The following is a 22,122-nucleotide window of genomic DNA, read 5'->3' on the forward strand; positions in this document are numbered from 1 at the left end:
GAAAATAAATAAAACTGCACAATTTTGCAACTTTTAGGGGATTCCTTTACTACACAGTTAAAATGACAAGTTATCTTTTTTCTGTAGGTTCATACGATTACAACATTACCCAACTCCTATAGGTTGTGTTTAATAAGGAGATTTTTATGCTTACCATAAAATCTCTTTCTCTAAGGATCCATTGGGGGATACAGACCATGGGTATATGCTGCTGTCTCTAGGAGGCTTGACACTATGGCAACAAGAAAAGTCGACTCCTTCCAGCAGGGTATACCCGCCCACAGGCACCTGAGGTAATCAGTTTTAGTCCCAGAGCAATAGGAGAAGACCAACAGGTCAAGAGAAAAACCACAAACTGTCCGAGCAACCAGAAGAAAAGACAACTGAACACACCCATAACTGAAATAGGAACACCAGAAAAAGGGTGGGAGCTGTGTCTCCCAATGGATCCTTCGAGAAAGAGATTTTACGGTAAGCATAAAAATCTCCTTTTCTCTATCGGCTCCATTGGGGGACACAGACCATGGGACGTACCAAAGCCGTCCCTTGGGTGGGTAAGGAAATCAGTCAGGTGGACAGCTGGACCACCTCCGCCTGCAACGCCTTACAGCCCAGAGGAGCATCAGCTGATGCAAAGGTATGAATCTGGTAGGACCTTGTGAAAGTGTGCAAAGACGACCACGTGGATGCTTTACAGAACTGCGAGGCCGAAGCCACGTAGCGAAGTGCCCAGGATGCCCCGAAAAAAGGGAGGAATGAGCCAAAACCCTGAAGGGTGGGATCTTCCCCTTGTAGCGGTAAGCTTCCGAAATAGCAGACCGGATCCAGCAAAAAATGGTGGCCGTAGAAGCAGGTTGTCCTGTACGACGACCTTCTGGAAAAACAAAAAAGGGAGTCACACTATCGAAAGGAAAGAGTGACTGAGAGACAAATCCGAACAGTCATCACCACAACCAAGTGGTGGAGCAAACGCTCCCAGGTCCCCTTAGTCAGAAGAACTTACCTCATGAAGTCTTCCTATGAAGTTTTCAGCCAGCTTTTGTCACCTGCATCATGCTGGGCTGCCATGTACGAGCGAGGCGAGCAGGGAGGTAGGGGGACCCGGACCCATGAGGTACAACCCCAGGCGCTGACCGTTGGCGAGAGGGGGTTGACAGTACATCCACGATGCCTGTGCCCCCTCAATCGCAAATGGGGAAACAGTGAACACTATGTTCCTGAGTCCACACCTGAAAACAGGAAAGAAAAAGGAATAAAAAACTAACACTTCCCTAACCTAGAAAAATAAAAAATATGAGACCTGGTCTGGGGAGAACTCCAGACCAGTGTCTACCTCCTTAGACACTAAGCTAAAACTGATTCCCTCAGGTGCCTGTGGGCGGGTATACCCTGCTGAGAGGAGCCGACTTTTCTTGTTGCCATAGTGTCAAGCCTCCTAGAGACAGCAGCATATACCCATGGTCTGTGTCCCCCCAATGGAGCCAATAGAGAAATTACTACTTTTATAACTTTTTGTAAGAAAATTTGTATGCTTAATATTGCCCTCTTCTGACCCCTAAGACTTTTTTATTTCCCTTTACACGGTGATGTACAAGGGCTGATTTTGGGGCCGTTATCTGTAGTTTTTATCAGTACCATATTGTTTTGATGGGACTTTTTGATCGCTTTCAGTTATTTTTTTTATGATAAATATAGTGAACAAAAATCAGCAATTCTGACATTTGCGCGCGTGGCGATGCTGGGTATGAATCTTGCTCAGATTGTGAACACATTTGAATATGAAAACTAGATAAGCAGCTTTACCTCTTTGTCTCTTCAAACTATGGGTGGGAAATTATCTGCTGAAAGAGACCACTGCCATTATGGGATCCTGCTGCCATGAAGGGGGGGGAGGGGGGGCTCTGTTCAATGGTTAAGTAGGTGGTACATGTCATAGTAACATCCACATGATGCAAGCGCCAAAGGTTTCAATTAATTACTCCCGTGTGTCATTTCATTAACCCCTTGTGCCATTTCCTCCCTCCCCTGTGCCATATTATTACCCCCTTGTGCCTTTCCAGTACCCTTTTGTGCCAATGCATTACTCCCTTGTATCATTTTATCACCCCCTTTTGTGCCATTTTATTACCCCTTGTGCCACTTTAACACCCCTTTGTGCCATTTCCCCACTCCTTTGTGCCATTTCATTACACCCCCCGTGCCATTTAATTATTGCCTTGTGCCATTACATCACTCCCTTGTGCCATTTCACCACCGCCTTGTGCCATTACATCACTCCCTTGGGCCATTTCACCACCACCTTGTGCCATTTCACCACCCCCTTGTGCCATTTCACCACCCTCTGTGTCATTTCACCACCCTGTGTCATTTTGTTACCCCCTTGTGCCATTTCATTACCCCACTGTGCCATTTCATTACCCCACTGTGCCATTTCATTACCCTTGTGCTATTTCATCACCTGCTTGTGCCATTTCATAACCCCCCCCCTTGTGCCATTTTACCCCCTCCCAAGCCTTTTTATCATCCCAATGTGCCATTTCATCATGCTCTAGTGCCATTTCATCACCCCTTTGTGTAAATTCATCACCCCCCAGCCCCCCCCCCTTGCCATTTTAATACCCCCTAGTGCCATTTCAGAGGTTTGCAGGACTGTGCAGGATTTTGCGGGACCCGCTGTATGTTCTGTATATGCCCCCAACAACCCTTATTACTGACCGCAAGTTTTCTATTGGGTCCCACAGGATCCTAATCCCAATGCAGGGCTCTACTCCAGTGCCCATTGTAGGCATGTTCGGTGTTGGACAGGGGTCAACATGGGCACTATGATTAGTCTACACTGCTCCACACAAACCAGCTGTTGCAAAACTAAAGGCATGCTGGGAGTGGTAGTTTTGCAACAGCTTGAGGCACATTGGTTGGAATACACTTCAGTATGTGATTATATTTCCTTTCAGCGCCCTCTGCTGGTAAAATAAGACAAACCGCACCGACAAAAAACACATAATCAGATAAATGTGTGTATTGTTTGTCAAAAACAGACAAAAAGGGAAAGACTCTAATGACTATTGACACACTTCTGGCCAGTCTGGGGATCCGTGCTCCTTAGTGGACAGTGGTGAGAGGAGCGTCAGTTTTTCGGGCAACCATTGAGCAGTACTTGTCAGGGAGTCCAGCCATTCTGAAAGAGAATAATGAACAAGATGAATGGCCAGTGACTGAACTGTAAACCAGTCCTTAACTTGTGTCAAACTAGGAGCTATATCTGTGTCTGGGAAACTAGGGTGTCAAACATTACAGCGGATTACATGGGATTTTACTCAGCTTTCCTAGACTTTACATATGCAAGCTGGCCTAATTCTGCAAAGACAAATCATATTTGTCATATTTTCTATAGAAAAGCCTGGTCTCTGTGGGTTGTAATTGTCATAAAACCTTTCTAGAGCATCTGTCATATAGATTCACTACATACATTTGCCCCCATAGCCTAGTAGGAGTTGGTGTCCCCATGCCAAACATACCGTTTTATGCAATCTTGTGTCTTTATTCTTTAAAAAATAATATTTATTCTGTATCCATTGGGTCATAGAGGCATGGCCACGCTGCTTTGATTGACACATACAAGATGGCAGCCCTGTGTGTTTCGTCCGCACATGCTCTGTGAGCTTCAAAATCCCTAGAGGCCGTCATCAGAAGAGCTCTCCTGTCGACGGCCTCTGTGGATTGGGAAGCCTATTGCGCACGTACGGACAAAACACAAAGAGCTGCCATCATGGGTGTGTCAATCAAAGAGGTGTGACATAGTGGAGAGAAGCACTTTGGCGTGGGGGCACAGCAGACCCCTGGCCACGCCTCTCAGACCCAGTGGGACACAGAATAAACATATTTTTTTGGAGAATAAAGACACATGGGGACACTAACCCCTGCTAGGCCAAAGAGGAGGTGTATGTGGTGAATGCATATGACCAATGCTCTTTCTGCACAAGATGTTTACTGCATACTAACTCTCACAGTTGCAATACGGCATCTTGTCTCCCTCATACTCACCTCAGCTCCTCCAACTTCTTCTGTTTCAGTTCATCCAGGCGTGCCCTGCGTTGTCGGGCCTCCTCATCCAGCCTCTTCCCCTCCTCAAAGTGGGAGATACGATCTAGGACTTGCTTCTGCTCATTCTCCCGCACCTGACGCCTCAGTTCTCCTGCATGTTTCCCCACCTCATGAACCTTTTGCTCCTGCTCTTTGCGGTCTTTCTCCATCAGTTCTCGTTGGACTCTGGGATGAGTGGATCAGAGAAGATTATGAAGGAACTGCACCTAAACATCACTAACCTGTTACAGCTGAACTTATCATCTTCCATACCGTAAAACCCTTTCAAATTCTGCCCGATCCCTCTGGGCCTGCACGGCCAAGAAGTGCTCCTTCTGAGCCACCTGCTCCAGCCGAGTCTTCTTCAAAGTAGCGTTCATCTCTGTTTGCTTCAATGCTTCTTCCTTTTCTTTCTGACGCCAGGATCTCTCCATGGCTTCTTGGTTTCTCTTGGCCCGAAGAGCATCCTGCAATAGAAGATTTATTCGACAAAGGATGATATTGCTTCTTTTATCCTTTATAAGGACAAAACCATCAAAAGAGATTTTCTAAACTAGTCATGAAAATATTTCCAAAGATCACATAAGTGAAGTCCCAAATGGTGGACCTCCACTCTTCTTTAAAGGAGATGTCGATAAGCACAGAACACAAAGGTCCGAGTAAAAAATAAGGTGAAGTTTATTTCATCAACAGTGTTTGACAAGAAAATGTTTCAGCTGCACTAGTGAAGAAATAAACATCATCTTGGAGTTATTTAGTTTGGAGAAAAGACGTCTTAGGGGCGATCTGACCACAATGTACAAATATATGAATGGACAGTACAGAGATCTTTCTAGAGATCTTTTTGTACTTGGGCCGATAACCATGACAAGGGGATATCCTCTACATTTAGAGGGAAAAAGGTTTCACCATCATCACTGACAGAGATTCTTTACTGTAAGATCAGTGAGACTATGGAACTCTCTGCCAAATGATGTCGTGATGTCTGACCCAATAGAAAATTTAAAATATAATATTACAGGTTATGGAAACTAGATTTATGGGCGTAGAGCATTGATCCAGGGATTTATTCTGATGTCATATTAGAGTCGGGAAGGAATTTTTTTTCCTCTGTTATGGGGCAATTTGCCTTCCTCTGGATCACCACAGTAGGGTTTTAGGTTGAACTCAATGGAGTCAAGCACAAAAATCCTCATGAAACCACTTCAAAAATTTCCAGCTTTCGGGAGATTCAAATAAAGTACAGTACAGATAATGGAAATCTCCGAGCAGTGCCATAGGTGTTTTGGGAGCTGAACTTCAAAGTATCTATTCAGCTGTATTTTCATCAAACCCATAGAGATATCTAGACTATTGACAAAATATTCTAGCCAATAACACTTCCGCATCTAGCGGTCAGACCACATGCGATCTTGAGAACAGGGTCCTAAATTTCCCAGCAAAATAGAGCTATGTTTGCATGTTCGCAACTCCACTACATTCATTGTCTATTGGCGCTGCCACAGATATGTGAATACAGAGATAAGTTGCTACCAGAGGTAGTAATTCTCTTCCCATTAAAAACACCTGAATATCTGTATGGCTATGTTCACACAGTGCAATGTACGATTTCCGCGGCAGATGTTGCTGCTCTGGAATTTCCAACGTGCGAACAGAGCGGCAGAATCCCATTGAAATCAATGGGACTCACCTGCTGCAGAAACTCATGCGGAATTCGTCACGGACATTGTGCCGTGTGAACACAGACTATGTGGGATTGGGAGAAAAAGCTCTCGGCTGTACAAGCTATTGAAGGGGAAAGGACACCTGAAAGAACAGGTTTATGAAAACAAGAAAAGACACCACATGTTCATTGGTATATGTGACGTGCCGAATGCCACCACCCTCCAGCTTGGCATTTTGTCAAATAATTCAGCTGAAAATACTTATATTGTTTGGTGGATTATTAGCTTTGGAACCTTCTGCTAAGGTTTCTACCAAGGTTGCCAAGAGATGTAAATACCTGCTCTGCGCGGTGGTCCCTGGCTCTTTCCTGCAGCGCTCGGAGGCGGGCAACTTCCTTTTCTTTCTCCTTCTTAATTTTCTCCTGCTCCGCCTCATATTCTGCTTCTCGAGCCTGTGTGAATAAAAGAAGACACAATGATGATCCAATTTAGGTAGGAGAAACAGCAAAATGAGGCTATGTGCATATACGGATTTTTTGAAGCTTAAAAAAAAAAAAAAAAAAAAAAAATGGCTGTATTTTCCCACTGGATTCAATAGAATTGAATGGGGAAAGGGCTGTTTGTTCACACACATACACACACATATAAAAAAAAGTGTTATCGGGAATGGGAGACCCACATTGGCTTTGTTGTGTTTATTGGGGCTGAGTTGGATGTTATAAGGGGAGGGGGAGGGTGGGTGGGAGGGACTCGGGATGTCATAGCAAACATGTAATATCTGCTGTACTTTGTTAGCGGTGTTTTGGCTGATATGATGTATATGCTATTTACTACGGTACTTATATATCCTCTCTGGGAGCTTCCCGGAACCCTTGTTGTATTATGAAAACCAAATAAAATTTTATTTAAAAAAAAAAAAAAAAAAGTGTTATACAATTAGTGTGCCTGTTGCAAAACTACAACTCCCAGCATGCTCGGACAGCCTTTGGCTGTCCGGGCATGCTAGGAGTTGTAGTTTTGCAACATCTGGAGGTATCATGACTTGGGAAACACGGACACTGATTTTACCACCAGCCTTTGGCTGTCCAGGCATGCTGAGAGTTGTAGTTGTGCAACATTTGGAGGCACCCTGGTTAGGAAACACTAATATTGATTTTACAACCAAAAATATTACAGCCCTAAAATTAAGTGTCAGGCCTTTTCTTTTAGCCATTTATTGTTTAAATTTTTTTCTGTCATATATTTTGAGCCATTAACAGCCCAAAATATGGGCTAATTGCAAACAGATATTATTTGGGCTATAGCTTTAGGTACAACCTCAAAAAAATTTCTGGAAAAAAAAATGTCCCCAATGCAACAAATGGCTGAAAATACATCTGCAACTTCAGCCATTTTTTTTTTTTTTTAATGAAAAAAACATAAAAAATACAGGTTCACAGACAGTCAATGGGTTGTAGTTTTGCAACAGCTGAAGGTGCCCTGTTTAGGAATCACTGCCTTAATAGAAAAATATAGCTGATTTCTTTAATAAAAACTGCACCACTCCTGTCCTCAATTTGTTTGTGTTATTGCAGCTCAGTTTCATTGAAGTGAATGAACCTGAGTTGTAATACCACACACAACTTGAGGACAGGTGTGGCTCTGTTTTGGGAAGAAATTTGCTAAATTTTTCTATTCCTGGATAACGCCTGCATGGATTACTTACTCTTATTGAAAAGAAGTGCATAATGCCTTTAAATATAGCCTCATCATCTCCTCTTACCAGTTTCTGCTTGGTGTATTCCAGCACGCGTAGGTCTGCCAGCTGCTCCTGCTCCTTCCTCTCTCTTTTCTTCCTCTCATTCTCAGCGTTGATACGTTTGATCTCTGCCTGGATTTCTAGTTGTTCTTGTTTCTTCTTATCCATATCCTGGCAAAAAAAAAAAAAGTTATTTTTAAAACACATATTGATAGAGTGTTGTTTTCTCTACCACTTTCTGCCAAACATTTATGTCCTCGGGTTAGTCAGTACAAATAATATATTGTAGTTAAAGTGATTGTTCAGAGAAAAATATCTTATCCCCTATCCCCAGGATAGGGCATAAAAAGCTGATCGCGGGGGATCCAACCAATTGGACCCCTTGTGATCTCCGGTACGGCACCCCGACTCTGAGAAGTGGATGCGGTAGACGGCACGCCTTCCATTCATTTCTATGGGAGTGCTGGAAAGACCCAAGAACAGCACACCGGCATCTACGGCTCTCCCATAAAAAATGAATGGAGCATGTGCCATCTACCGCACGCGCTTCTCACTTGCCCTTCCGGAGATCATGGGGGGTCCCATCGGTTGGACCCCCGCAATCAGTTACTTATCTCCTATTCTGTGGATAAAAGGAGATTTTTTAACACTTACCGTAAAATCTCTTTCTCGAAGGATCCATTGGGGGACACAGACCTTGGGTGTATCTTGCTGTCTCTAGGAGGTATGACACTATGGTAACAAAAAAAGGCTCTGAGCTAGTCAGTTTAAGTTCCAGAGCAATAGGAGGAGACCAATAGGTCAAGGAAAAACAAAAAACTGTCCGAGAACCAGAAGAAAAAACATAACTGAATACACCCTCGGACGGAGAACCAAAGGAAAAACCCAAAAAGGGCGGGAGCTGTGTCCCCCAATGGATCCTTCAAGAAAGAGATTTTACGGTAAGTAAACAAAAATCTCCTTTTCTCTATCGGCTCCATTGGGGGATACAGACCGTGGGACGTACCAAAGCAGTCTCTTGGGTGGGCAGATAAGCAGTCAGGCAGATGGCCGATCCACTGCCGCCTGCAATACTTTACGCCCCAGACTAGCATCAGCCGATGCGAAAGTATGAACCCGGTAGAACCTCGAGAGAGTGTGCAAAGACGACCAGGTAGCCGCCTTGCAAATCTGCGAGGCCGAGGCTCTATTCTGGAGAGCCCGGGATGCCCCAACAGAACGTGTGGAATGAGCCACAACCCTGAAAGGAGGAATCTTCCCCTTACAGCGATAGGCTTCCGAAATGGCGGACCGAATCCACCTAGAAATGGTGGCCTAGGAAGCAGGTTGTCCCTTGCGACGACCTTCCATGAGGACGAAAAGGGAATCACACTGACGAAACGAAGAAGTCATGGAGAGATAAGACCGAGCAGCCCGAACTACGTCCAGATTGTGTAGTAAGCGCTCCTTAGGATGAGAAGGAGCCGGGCAATAGGACGGGAGGACAATGTCCTCATTGAGATGAAAGGCCGAGACCACCTTAGGTAAAAAGGAAGGGTCTGGCCGGAAAACGACCTTGTCCTGGTGGATCACCAGAAACGGAGAACGGCAGGAAAGACCTGCCAATTCAGACACCCTCCGGATGGAGGCGATAGCCACCAGAAACGCCACTTTCCAAGAAAAGAGGCGGAGAGACACCTCTCTAAGGGGCTCAAAGGGTGCACCCTGGAGGGCACTCAGAACTGAATTCAAGTCCCAAGGAGGAGAGGGTGACCGATAAGGAGGAAAAGTGTGCGCCACTCCTTGCAGGAAGGTCCGGACATGAGAATTAGAAGCCAGGGGCCGCTGGAAAGGAACAGTAAGGGCCGAAACCTGACCTTTAAGGGAACTGAGAGACAACCCCAGTTCCAACCCCAACTGCAAAAAGGAGAGAAGACGGGGAACAGAGAAGGTCACCGGGGAGAAGTCCTGAGCTTCACACCAACGAAAATAAGACCGCCAAGTATGGTGGTAAATTCTTGTGGAGGAGGGCTTACGAGCCTTGAGCATGGTGTGAATGACTTAGGAAGAGAACCCGCGGGCTCAACCGCCACGCCATCAAATGCAGCGACTGTAAATTGGGGTGGCAAAGAGGACCCTGAGAGAGTAGATCCGGGCGGAGCGGAAGGCGCAGAGGAGGGTCGTCCAGGAGCCTGACTACGTCGGCGTACCACGACCTTCGGGGCCAATCTGGAGCTACCAGAATGGCGGGGACGTCCTCTGCTTTGAGCTTCCTCAGCACCCTGGGAAGGAGGGGAAGAGGAGGAAACAGATAAGGTAGGGCGAACCCCGCCCAAGGAATCACTAGGGCGTCCACAGCCTGAGGGTCCTTGGGACTTGGACACAAACGGAAGGATTTTCTGATTGTGCCGGGACGCGAAGAGGTCCACGTCCGGAATGCCCCAGAGGTTGCAGAGCTGCGTGAAGACCTCCGGATGAAGAGACCACTCGCCGGTGTCGGATGAGGACCGACTGAGGAAGTCTGCTTCCCAGTTGAGCACTCCCGGAATGTGGATCGCCGAAATGGCCGGAACCTTGCTCTCCGCCCAAGAGAGAATTCTGGTTACCTCGGCCATGGCTGCCGAGCTGCGAGTGCCGCCCATTTATGTACGCCACGGCTGTGGCGTTGTCCGACTGAACGCGGACAGGACGGGACGGAAGACGGGGCTCCCAATGAAGAAGACAAAGAAGAATCGCCCGTAATTCCAATATGTTTATCTGAAGAAGGGTCTCCTGGGGAGACCAGAGTCCCTGGACCGTCCAATCCCTGAACACGCCGCCCCAGGCCGACAGGCTGGCAACCTGTGTAACAACCCGCCAGAGAAGGGGAAGAAAGGACCGCCCTTGGAGAAGAAGGGGGGAGCGGAGCCACCAGAGCAGAGACTGACGGACCCTGCGAGGGAGAACAATCTGACGATCAAGGGACAGAGGAAACCTGTTCCATCGAGAGAGAATCGCCATCTGAAGGGGGCAGTAATGAAACTGGGCAAAGGGTACAGCCTCCATAGTTGCCACCACCCGACCCAGGACATCCATACTGTGCAGATGGAGACTGACACCTGGGTCCAAAGGGGGCGGACCCCCGACCAGAGCGCCAGACGTTTGTCCGGCGGAAGACAAATGCGGGCAGAGGCCGTCGAATCGAAGTCCCATGAAGGTTAGAGACTGGGTAGGACAGAAGACTGACTTGTCCCAGTTGACCATCCACCCGAAGCGAGTCAGAGAGTGGAGAGTGACGTCCAGATTCTCCAGAGTCTGGGCGCTGGTCGGAGCCTTGATGAGAGGGTCGTCCAGATAGGATATCGCCGAGATTCCCCTCGACCAAACAGGCCCAACACTGGCGCAAGGATCTTTGTAAGGACCCGAGGAGCCGTGGCCAAACCAAAGGGGAGGGCCACGAATTGAAAATGCCCCTCCGGGACCGCAAGCAGAGGTACTGATGATGGCCCGGAAATATTGTCACGTGGAGGTAGGCATCCTTGATGTCCACCGATGAAGGTAACTCCCCTTGTTACAGGGACGCCACCACCGAACGGAGAGATTCCATTCATTAGGAAGTAGTGGATGAGAATGTGACGGTTGGATTGGTCGCACAGAACCGTCCATCCTGAGGACCACAAAAAAATCTGAATAGAACCCCGAACCTGGAGAGCCGCTCGAAATTGCATCGCCAGAGGGGGAGACCGGGGGGCCCGGGATCGCAAAACGCGATCCCTCGTAAGGAAGGCAAATTCGATCCAGTAACCGTCGGACACCACATCCCTGACCCCAGAGTCCTGAATGTGTGAAGTCCAGATGTCTCGGAAAACAAGAGACGACCTCCCACCCGAAAGAAAACACGGGTGGGGGCCTGACTTCAGCAGAAGTGGGCTTGCGGTTGCCCGATTTGGGTGCAAAATGGGCGGACCGGCTGGAGTCCGACTTGCACACACACACACACCTAGTAAAATAAAGTGCCCTGTTATATATGCCCCCTTAGGTGCCACTGCTCCCCCAATAAAAAGAATCAGCCCCTGTAAAATGGAGCCCCATAAAAGTGAAGGTGGGCCAAAAACAGGGGGTCTCCAGAGGTTGCGAGTCCATACCTGGAGAAAAAAGGGGGGAAAGTACTTACCTCAGTCAGAAGAACTTACCTAATGGAGTCTTCAGTGAAGTCTTCAGCCAGCTTATGGTCCCCGCATCACGCCTAGCTGCTATGCGCGAGCAAGGCGAGCAGAGACATAGGGGGACCCGGACCCATGAGGTACCACCCAGGCGCTGACCGTTGGCGAGGGGGGTTAACAGCGTATATACGCAATGTCTGTGCCCCCTCACTCGCAATGGGGAAACAGGGAACCGCAGTCCCTAAGTCCCCACCTGAAAACGGAAAAGAAAATGGAATAAAAAAACTAACACGTCCCTATACTAGGAAAATAAAAAAACAGAAGACCTGGTCTGGATAGCCCAAACCATGTCCACCTCCTCAGACACTAAGCTTAAACTGACTAGCTCAGAGCCTGAAGGCGGGTATAGCCTGCCTGGAGGAGCCGACTTTTTTTGTTACCATAGTGTCACACCTCCTAGAGACAGCAAGATACACCTACGGTCTGTGTCCCCCAATGGAGCAGATAGATAAAGGATAATTGAGAGATAACCTTGCTCATCTATAGCCCAGTGAGCCCTGGCATGTGTCCACATTTTAGTATGTGACTGGCTGGGTAGAGTGGCAGCTTTATGAGTCCTCCATGCAGCACTGTCCACATTAGCACAACTGTTCTTACTGATCACCTTGTAATCCTCCATCTGAAGCTCCTCTAGATACTGAAGCATCTGCTGAGCTTCTTGGTCTCTCTGTTCTTCTTCCAAAATCCTTGAATGCTCATTTTCCTCCATCTGTTTAATGATGTGGAGTTTACCTCTGGAGAGAAAAAGTCACTAATTTCACTGACGTATATATGGGTGCAAGATTTCCTAGAATATTTACATATCTCGTACTGATATCAAGTTCCATTATATATTATCATTATCTTATTACACATATTTAGGGGACCTGCGGGAGCAATTGTTCAATCGCTCCTACAGACCAGTGCAGTGCATTTGTGCTGCATTGATCCATCACATCTGTGCTTTGCTGATAGAACCTGCAACAGGCATGCTCTATCAATAGGAGATCCCTGGCAACCACGGAAACCAATGTAAGGCCTCGGGGTGCCGTGGCAACAGTTCAGCTCCCCACAGTCCTGTTGACCTGAACAACTGCACCACCAACACATGTTCTAACGTGCATTTAGATGACCCTGTGAACTTTAGGATTCTAAAGGGTTGATAGCAAGCTGTAAAAATTGCGAAAAATATCTGGTTATTAGTGTGGCCTCTGACCCTGCGGGGATCGAGTCAGGAGCCTGCTCCCTATGTCCTTAAAGGGGTACTCTGGCCCCTAGACATCTTATCCCCTATCCAAAGGATAGAGGACAAGATGTCTAGGGGCGGAGTACCCCTTTAAGCACCCATGGAATATATATATATATATATATATATATATATATATATTCACACACATCATGAGGAGTTACGGGGTTAATATTAATGATCTATAAGGTCTGTGAGGATCGTATCTCCAGTACCGATCATGGCTGTGTTCCCTGGCACAGCAAATAGTAACTGAACAACATGCACAGGATTGCATTTGAATCCAATTGAGTTAATTCTCCCAAAACTAATTTCGGCTCTATTTCCTACTTAATAAATTGATTTGCATCATATGTTGACACCTGTGACTTTTTATTTTACCTTGTACAGAGCTGTGTGAGGCCTCAATTATCTTAGTTCAGACATGTTCATCTGTGGCAATACCAAATATGTTTATTTTTATATAGTTTAGATTTTTTGTAATACAAGGGGAAAGTGGCTATTTAGAACTTTTATATTGTATTTTTAATACTTATAGTCCCTTTAAGGGTCTAATGAATTGCAGTATACTGTAATTTAACTGATCCCATAATACAAGTAATAGAAGTACTGTCATGGCAGGCCTGGAGGTTTTCACTAAGCCCACAGATGCCATGACAGCACAAAGACATCATGCGATCCTCATTGCGATCCTGTTGTTTGATGTTGGTCTCTGTAAAATTGCCTACATAGCATCTAGAGGGTTAGACATTTCCGGGTTATTTCTGATTTCGATTTTACTGCAGGTGGGTGCCAGCTGTAGTTACCAGCCGGCACTTTTCACAGCTGGACCCCCCTGGACCCAGCTCTTTACCTGCTCTGTATTTCCCCAGCGCACATTAAGAAGAGATAACCATTAATTAAGTCCTAGAATGTCCCTTTTTGTGTATTTTACACCATTAGAATTGTTGGGTAAAAGTAGAACATACAGTTCCCTCTTCTCATAAAAGTCAAGTATTACCAATACCTGATTTTTTCTATCTTCCGCTTCTCCTCAATCTCCTCCTGCATCTTGATGGCTTTTTGCCGTTCCACCTCCATCATCTGGTCTAGTCTCTCATCCTCTACTTCCAGCTCCTTAGAGATGAGATTTTTTTCTAGAATTTGGGCGTCACGGATGGCGTGGCACTTAGCATGTAAAATCATCTGTTGGAGGAAACAGTAGGTGACAAGAAATTATTTAACAGAAATGGTGAACAACATAGGTGTGCAGGGTATCAGATGGAGGTCCCAAAAAGCTCTCAATTCAGACGGGAGAGTGGGTATGATCAACCACCATGCACAACTCTTACTTTCCAGTTAAAAAAGAGCTAATATCTGAACCCACCTCATTCATTTTCTTTATTTCATCCTCCTGTTCCATGCGCATAGTGTTGGCCCTCTGAAGGAGGTATTGCGCCCTCTGCTGGGCCTCTTCCTCCAGGTCACTCAGCTTCTCGTTCTTCTGACGAAGCATCTCCTTCTGTTTCATGAAGTTCTTTCGTTCACTAGCTGCTTCCTGCAATTCAGTACAATGAATGACCCCCTTAGTGTGAAAGGTAACCCCCATGGCCCCATGCCCATACTCTTAGTAAGGGATCTGTCTTACAATGGCAGCCTCTTTTTCCTCTTTTAAAGTCTGCATAGCCTTCTCTCGTTCCTCCTTGGTCAGGACCCGTGCTTTTTCCTTGATGCGCCTAAAATCCTGGTAGGTCATGATTAAGGACAGGCCGGAGGGGTCCTCAGAGGGTACACTGCCAATAGCAACAGTATACAATGTCATGTATGGGACACAGATCCAGTGTGTAGCAACAAGTAAAGGAAACATTAAAGGGGTACTCCTTTTTTTTTTTTTTTTTTTTAAATCAACATGTGTCTGAAAGTTAAACAGATTTGTAAATTACTTCTATTGAAAAATCGTAATCCTTCCAGTACTTATTAGCTGCTGTATACTCCAGAGAAAGTTGTGCAGTTCTGGGTTCTGTAGTAGTGGGTACATTTTAGGTTTAAAGGGGTACTCTAGTGTTCCAGTACTTATCAGCTGCTGTATGCTCAACAGGAAGTTCATTTCTTTTTTTAATTTATTTTCTGTCTGACCACAGTGCTCTCTGCTGACACCTCTGTCCATGTCAGGAACTGTCTAGAGTACAAGCAAATCCCCATAGCAAACCTCTCCTGTTCTGGACAGAGGTGTCAGCAGAGAGCACTGTGGTCAGACAGAAAAGAAATTCAAAAAGAAATGAACTTCCTTTGAAGCATACAGCAGCTGATAAGTACTGAACACTAGAGTACACCTTTAAACCTAAAATGTACCCACTACTACATCATTCCCATTTGTTGTCACCTCTATGGTAAGGGCTGGGGTAAAAATAGAACATGACCAATAATCTCTCATGGCCCTATTGGTCTTCCTTTACTCTGTTAGATTGCAGGAAACCCTGTAGGTACGTTCAAATGTACATAATCCGCTGCAGATTTTGTTGCTACCTATGGACTTGAGTGGGTCTGCAGCACATCTGGTGCCGATTTTTGCAGCAGAAACTCTTCCACAGATTATGTACGTGTGAACGTACCCTAAAATAAATGTGCACAGGAAGCTATAACAAGTGAACCTGCACTTACATAAGGTCACGGATTAGGTCACTAGTGATGATCCGGATGGTCTCGGGCTTGTGACCCCGTGTTGGTGCTGATACAGCTTTACGACGTCCAGTTTCAGCCTTCTGCACAATCGGATCATCATTTCTTGGTTGTTGCTTTTTAGGGAAATAAATTAATTGTTAAAAAGGGTTTAATATCAATATAACAGAGACCCAGGGACTCAGTACCAAGCTTAGATGAACATCATCATGACCCGAAATCTTACAACAGATCCCTATTGCCTTCCAATTGATTTCTATATAAAACTCCCAAAAAATCAGTGCTCCTACACTGTCTAATACTGGGACCACTGTCATCAGAAAGAGATACAAATAACCCAACATAACCCTAATAATGTGGAAACAATGAACTCCATTACCGACCTTCACTCCAAACAGACTCTCATCGATCTCTGAGCTCAGGGCCTTGGTGCGGTACTTCCAGGCTTTCGAGCGGTGGGAGCCATTAGAGCCAGAGCTGACTGACCCCACAACACTTTCTGGCTGTAATAAGATTTCAGAGAATGTAATCCAGGAATAAGAGATCATAGCACAGGTTGTGGATGCGCGGCCATGTTATGTCTCTCTATTATTGAGTTTTTATAGTGTGTCCATGTGTCAGAAATGTGGGTTCCTGGCAGTTGGGTGGGATAGGGTGTTACCACATAAACTGCAAGGTTACATGTGATTGATCAGGAATTAGAGGATAGATAGATAAACAGATAGATGATAGATATAATATAGATAGATATGAGATAAACAGATATGAGATAGATAGATATGAGATAGATAGACAGGGCCACCATCAGGGGGGTACAACCCATACACCTCTATGGGGCCCGGAGCTTCAGGAGGCCCGGACGTCCCTGGACCTTTTTTTTTTTTTTAATGGCTTGTCACCCCCCTGGTGGCGGCCCTGCTTGTCAGTGAGTGACTGCGACTGTCACTCACTGACCGCTGGGTGCCCGCAAAGACTATGACCGGGCCTCATAGTCCTTGCGGGCCTGCACATGAATTTCTAGGGCGCGGGCCCCTTAAGAATCGGACAGGCCAAGGGCTGATTGGAGTAGAGAGGTCACGTGCCCCGCACAGGCACGCACGTCTACTCCAATCACCTGACCTGTCCCTGCGCGATCTCCTTCATCCTCCCCGTCCAGCACCAGGAGCAGCAGATGCCTCACATGGTTTCTCCGAACCAGGCAGGGTAAGTGAACTTGTGCGGGGGGTGGGATTGGGGGATTGGTGATATGGGAGTGATAAGAGGTGATGAGTGGTGCGGGGGTGGGGGGGGGGGGTTGGTGATGAGTGGTGCGGGGGGGGGTGATGAGTGGTGCGGGGGGGTGATGAGTGGTGGCGGGGGGGGGGTGATGAGTGGTGGCGGGGGGGGGGGTGATGAGTGGTGGCGGGGGGGGGGGATGAGTGGTGGCGGGGGGGGGGGGGGTGATGAGTGGTGGCGGGGGGGGGATGAGTGGTGGCGGGGGGGGGGGCGTGATGAGTGGTGGCGGGGGGGGGCGTGATGAGTGGTGGCGGGGGGGGCGTGATGAGTGGTGCGGGGGGGTGATGAGTGGTGCGGGGGGGTGATGAGTGGTGCAGAGGGGGGGGGGGGTGACATGAGTGGTGCCGGGGGGGGGGAATGAGTGGTGCAGGGGGGGGGCTTTATGGGGGTGGTGAGAGGTGCAGGGGGGTTATGGGGGTAATGAGAGGTGCAGGGGGAGTTATGGAAGTGATGAGTGGTGCAGGGGGGGGGGTGATGAGAGGTGAAGGGGGATAATGGGGGGTGATTAGAGGTGTAGGCGGGGTGATGAGAGGTGCGGGGGGGAGGTTATGGGGGTGATAAGAGGTGCAGGGGGGTTATGCGGGTGATAAGAGGTGTGGGGGGGGTTATGGTGGTGATAAGAGGTGCAGGGGTGTCATGGGGGTGATAAGAGGTGCAGGGGTGTTATGGGGGTGATAAGAGGTGCGGGGGTGTTATGGGGGTGATAAGAGGTGCGGGGGGGTTATGGGGGTGATAAGAGGTGCAGGGGGGTTATGGGTGGATGAGAGGTGCATGGGGGGGTTATGGGGGTGATAAGAGGTGCAGGGGGGGTTATGGGGGTGATAAGAGGTGCAGGGGTGTTATGGGGGTGATAAGAGTTGCAGGGGGGTTCTGGGGGGATGAGAGGTGAATGGGGGGGGGTGATTAGAGGTGCAGGGGGGGTTATGGGGGTGATAAGAGGTGCAGAGGGGGTTATGGGGGTGATGAGAGGTGCAGAGGGGGTTATGGGGGTGATGAGGAGAGGTTTGGCAGGGGGTTTATGGGGGTGATGAGGAGAGGTTTGGCGGGGGTTTTGGGGGTCATGAGGACACAGAGGATAAGAGGGGGTGTATATGTATATATGATGTGTATGCATGTGTGGCAGTATTATATTCAGGGTACAGTGTGTGGCAGTATTATATTCAGGGTACAGTGTGGGGCAGCATTATATTCAGGGTACAGTGTGTGGCAGTATTATATTTAGTGGGTACAGTGTATGGCAGCATTGTATTCAGGGGTACAGTGTGTGGCAGTATTATATTAAGGATACAGTGTGTGGCAGTATTAAATTCAGGGTACAGTGTATAGCAGGATTATATCCAGGTTACAGTGTGTGGCAGGATTATATTTAGTGGTTATAGTGTGTGGCAATATTATATTCAGGGTACAGTGTGTGGTAGTATTTTATTTAGGGTACAGTGAGGGGCAGTATTATACTCGGGGTACAGTGTGTGCCAGTATTATATTCAGGGTACAGATTGTGGTAGTATTTTATTTAGGGTACAGTGAGGGGCAGTATTATACTCAGGGTACAGTGTGTGCCAGTATTATATTCAGGGTACAGTGTGGGGCAGTATTATATTCAGGGTACAGTGTGGGGCAGTATTATATTCAGGGTACAGTGTGGGGCAGTATTATATTCAGGGTACAGTGTGTGGTAGTATTATATTCAGTGGCTACAGTGTGTGGCAGTATTACATTCAGGGTACAGTGTGTGGTAGTATTATATTCAGTGGCTACAGTGTGTGGCAGTATTATATTCAGGGTACAGTGTGGGGCCGTATTCTATTCAGGGTACAGTGTGGGGCAGTAATATATTTAGTGGGTACAGTGTATAGCAGTATTATATTCAGGGTACAGTGTGTGGCAGTATTGTATTTAGTGGGTACAGTGTGTGGCAGTATTATATTCAGGGTACAGTGTGGGGCAGTATTATATTTAGTGGGTACAGTGTATAGCAGTATTTTATTTAGGGTACAGTGTGTGGCAGTATTGTATTTAGTGGGTACAGTGTGGGGCAGTATTATATTCAGGGTACAGTGTATGGCAGTATTATATTTAGTGGGTACAGTGTATAGCAGTATTATACTCAGGGTACAGTGTGGGGCAGTATTTTATTTCGGGTACACTTTCTGGCAAGGTTATAATGATTACTGTCTTCATGCAGAGGATGAGGATCTGCTGACAGTGAGGAGCCAATGATGTCTGGATGTCAGACTCTGCAGAGAAGATGGAGCTGGAGGAAGACCTGGTCTCTGGACCAGATGAAGAAGAAAAGATAACAGAGAAGATATCACTCAAGTCAGAAGACGTCACTAAGGTCACTGATATCATTGAGTATTCTCCTGACTGTCCCATCAGAGCTGTAGTCGCTTCTGCAGTGATGATGGGTAAAACTGTGTCCAATCTGTGTCTATCCAGCTGTTACAAGACTACAACTCCCATTGCCAGAGGCTCTCCAGAATGATGGGAGTTTTAGCTTTCCAACAGCTGGAGAACCACTTCAACCGAGGTGATCAGTGGGGGTCTCAGCAGTCGGACCCCACCCAAAAAATGGGCAGCTTATTATAAAATGCCCACGCCCTGGGGGGGGGGGGGGGTCAGGGGGAAGGGGTAGGGAGCCCCCAAGGTAATTTTTCTAGCTACACCCATGAGCACGGCCGCTGCGCATTGATACAGCATTGGGGGCAACAGTTAACAGCAGACAGGGGTGTACAACAACTATATAGTGGCAAATTGTGCCCCGGCCCATATAGTTGTTGTAGGCCCCTCTTTGCTAATAGTCCCCCCCCCCCATATAGTTGTAGGCCTCTCTGAGAGGGGTCCAGGCTTACCACAACTATGGGGGCAACTATTAACAGAGGGGCCTACCACAACTATAGGGGCAACTATTAACAGAGGGGCCTACCCAAATTATATGGAGCCCCCTATATAGTTTGGGTAGACCCCTCTGTTAATAGTTGCTTCCATATAGTTTGGGTAGGCCCCTCTGTTAATAGTTGCTTCCATATAGTTTGGGTAGGCCCCTCTGTTAAAGGAGTAGTCTGGTGAAAAAAAGCGTATAGATCGCAGGGGCGGTCCAAGCGCGATCTCCCCCGTGATCTTCTGCACAGGCCCCGGCGGTTTGCTGGAAGCTGACGTCTGTACCCCGCAGGAAGCTGCGGCCGGCCCACCCCCTCCATTTATCTCTACATGGAACGGGGGGGGGGGGGGGGGGGCCCAGGCCTTGAGCTGTGTGAGGGGCCCCGAAATTTCTGATGGCAGCCCTGTAGATAGATAGATATGAGATAGATAGATATGAGATAGATAGATATGAGATAGATAGATGCGAAATAGATAGATATGATATATATAGATAGATATTAGATAGATAGATATGATATATATAGATAGATATGAGATAGATAGATATGAGATAGATATGAGATAGATAGATGGATAGATATGAGATAGATAGATAGGAGAGAGATAGATATGAGATAAATAGATAGATATGAGAGGGAGAGAAATAGATGATTGATATGAGATAGATGGGTGATTATATAAGGAATACACCTTTGTCTGTACCAGCAGTGACATTATACACTGTAGCAGACACAAGGTATAGTATAGTATAGTAGGTATATTAGATATAGTATAGTAGGTATATTAGATATAGTATATTAGGTATATTAGATATAGTATATTAGATATAGTATATTAGATAAAGTATATTATGTACAGTATATTAGGTATATTAGATAGAGTATAGTAGGTATAGTAAGTATAGTATATTAGATATAGTTTAGTAAGCATATTAGGTATATTAGATATAGTATAGTATGTACAGTATATTAGGTATATTAGATATAGTATATTAGGTAGAGTATAGTATATTAGGTATATTAGATAGAGTATAGTAGGTATAGTATATTAGATATAGTATATTGGGTATATTAGATATACCGTAGTATATTAGGTAGTGTATATTAGATATAGTATATTATGTACAGTATATTATGTACAGTATATTAGGTAGGTATTTTAGATATAGTATATTAGGTATAGTATATTAGGTATATTAGATATAGTATATTAGGTAGTGTATATTAGATAAAGTATATTATGTACAGTATATTAGGTAGGTATTTTAGATATAGTATATTAGGTATATTAGATATAGTATATTAGGTAGTGTATAGTAGATAAAGTATATTATGTACAGTATATTAGGTATATTAGATATAGTATAGTATGTACAGTATATTAGGTATATGAGATATAGTATAGTAGGTATAGTAAGTATAGTATATTAGGTATATTAGATAAAGTATATTATGTACAGTATATTAGGTAGGTATATTAGATATAGTATAGTAGGTATAGTAAGTATAGTATATTAGGTATATTAGATATAGTATATTATGTACAGTATATTAGGTACAGTATATTAGGTAGGTATATTAGATATATTAGATATAGTATATTAGATAGAGTATAGTAGGTATAGTATATTAGATATAGTATATTAGGTATATTAGATATAATATATTAGATAGAGTATAGTAGGTATAGTATATTAGATATAGTATAGTAGGTATATTAGATATAGTATATTAGGTAGAGTATAGTAGGTATAGTATATTAGGTATATTAGATATAATATATTAGATAGAGTATAGTAGGTATAGTATATTAGGTATATTAGATATAGTATATTAGATATAGTATATTAGGTAGAGTATAGTAGGTATAGTATATTAGGTATATTAGATATAGTATATTAGATATAGTATATTAGGTAGAGTATAGTATATTAGATATAGTATAGTAGGTATATTAGATATAGTATATTATGTACAGTATATTAGGTATATGAGATATATTATATTATGTACAGTATATCATGTATATTAGATATAGTATAGTAATATATTAGGTATATTAGATATATTATATAATGTACAGTATATGATGTATATTAGATATAGTATAGTAATATATTAGGTATATTAGATATATTATATAATGTACAGTATATGATGTATATTAGATATAGTATAGTAATATATTAGGTATATTAGATATATTATATAATGTACAGTATATGATGTATATTAGATATAGTATAGTAATATATTAGGTATTCTATAGTATAATACATGTACACTACACCCGTCTTATCAGCGCCGCTCACCATGTTTGTGTTCGCTCAGCTCCAGTCTTTACTGCGCTTGATGTGAACCAGTTGTCAGGGGAACCGCTACTTCCGGTGCTTGAAGCGGTCTCCATGACAGCTCC

At 45.2% G+C, this 22,122-nt stretch overlaps 1 protein-coding gene across 1 annotated transcript; it reads right to left on the minus strand.

The window, feature by feature from the left end:
* Window positions 1-2,999: 2,999 nt before the first annotated feature.
* On the minus strand, window positions 3,000-22,111 carry CFAP45 (cilia and flagella associated protein 45). Its single transcript, XM_056546457.1, has 12 exons — window positions 22,019-22,111; window positions 15,933-16,052; window positions 15,532-15,665; window positions 14,519-14,663; window positions 14,258-14,428; window positions 13,898-14,076; window positions 12,271-12,400; window positions 7,510-7,656; window positions 6,086-6,199; window positions 4,357-4,550; window positions 4,045-4,269; window positions 3,000-3,178 (listed from the first exon to the last, which is right to left on the minus strand). The coding sequence occupies exons 1-12, from the start codon at window positions 22,019-22,021 to the stop codon at window positions 3,103-3,105; spliced, it is 1,638 nt and encodes a 545-aa protein (XP_056402432.1). The 5' UTR covers window positions 22,022-22,111; the 3' UTR covers window positions 3,000-3,102.
* Window positions 22,112-22,122: the final 11 nt, after the last annotated feature.

Source organism: Hyla sarda, chromosome 11 (genome assembly GCF_029499605.1).
Source record: "Hyla sarda isolate aHylSar1 chromosome 11, aHylSar1.hap1, whole genome shotgun sequence".
NCBI lineage: Eukaryota > Metazoa > Chordata > Amphibia > Anura > Hylidae > Hyla > Hyla sarda.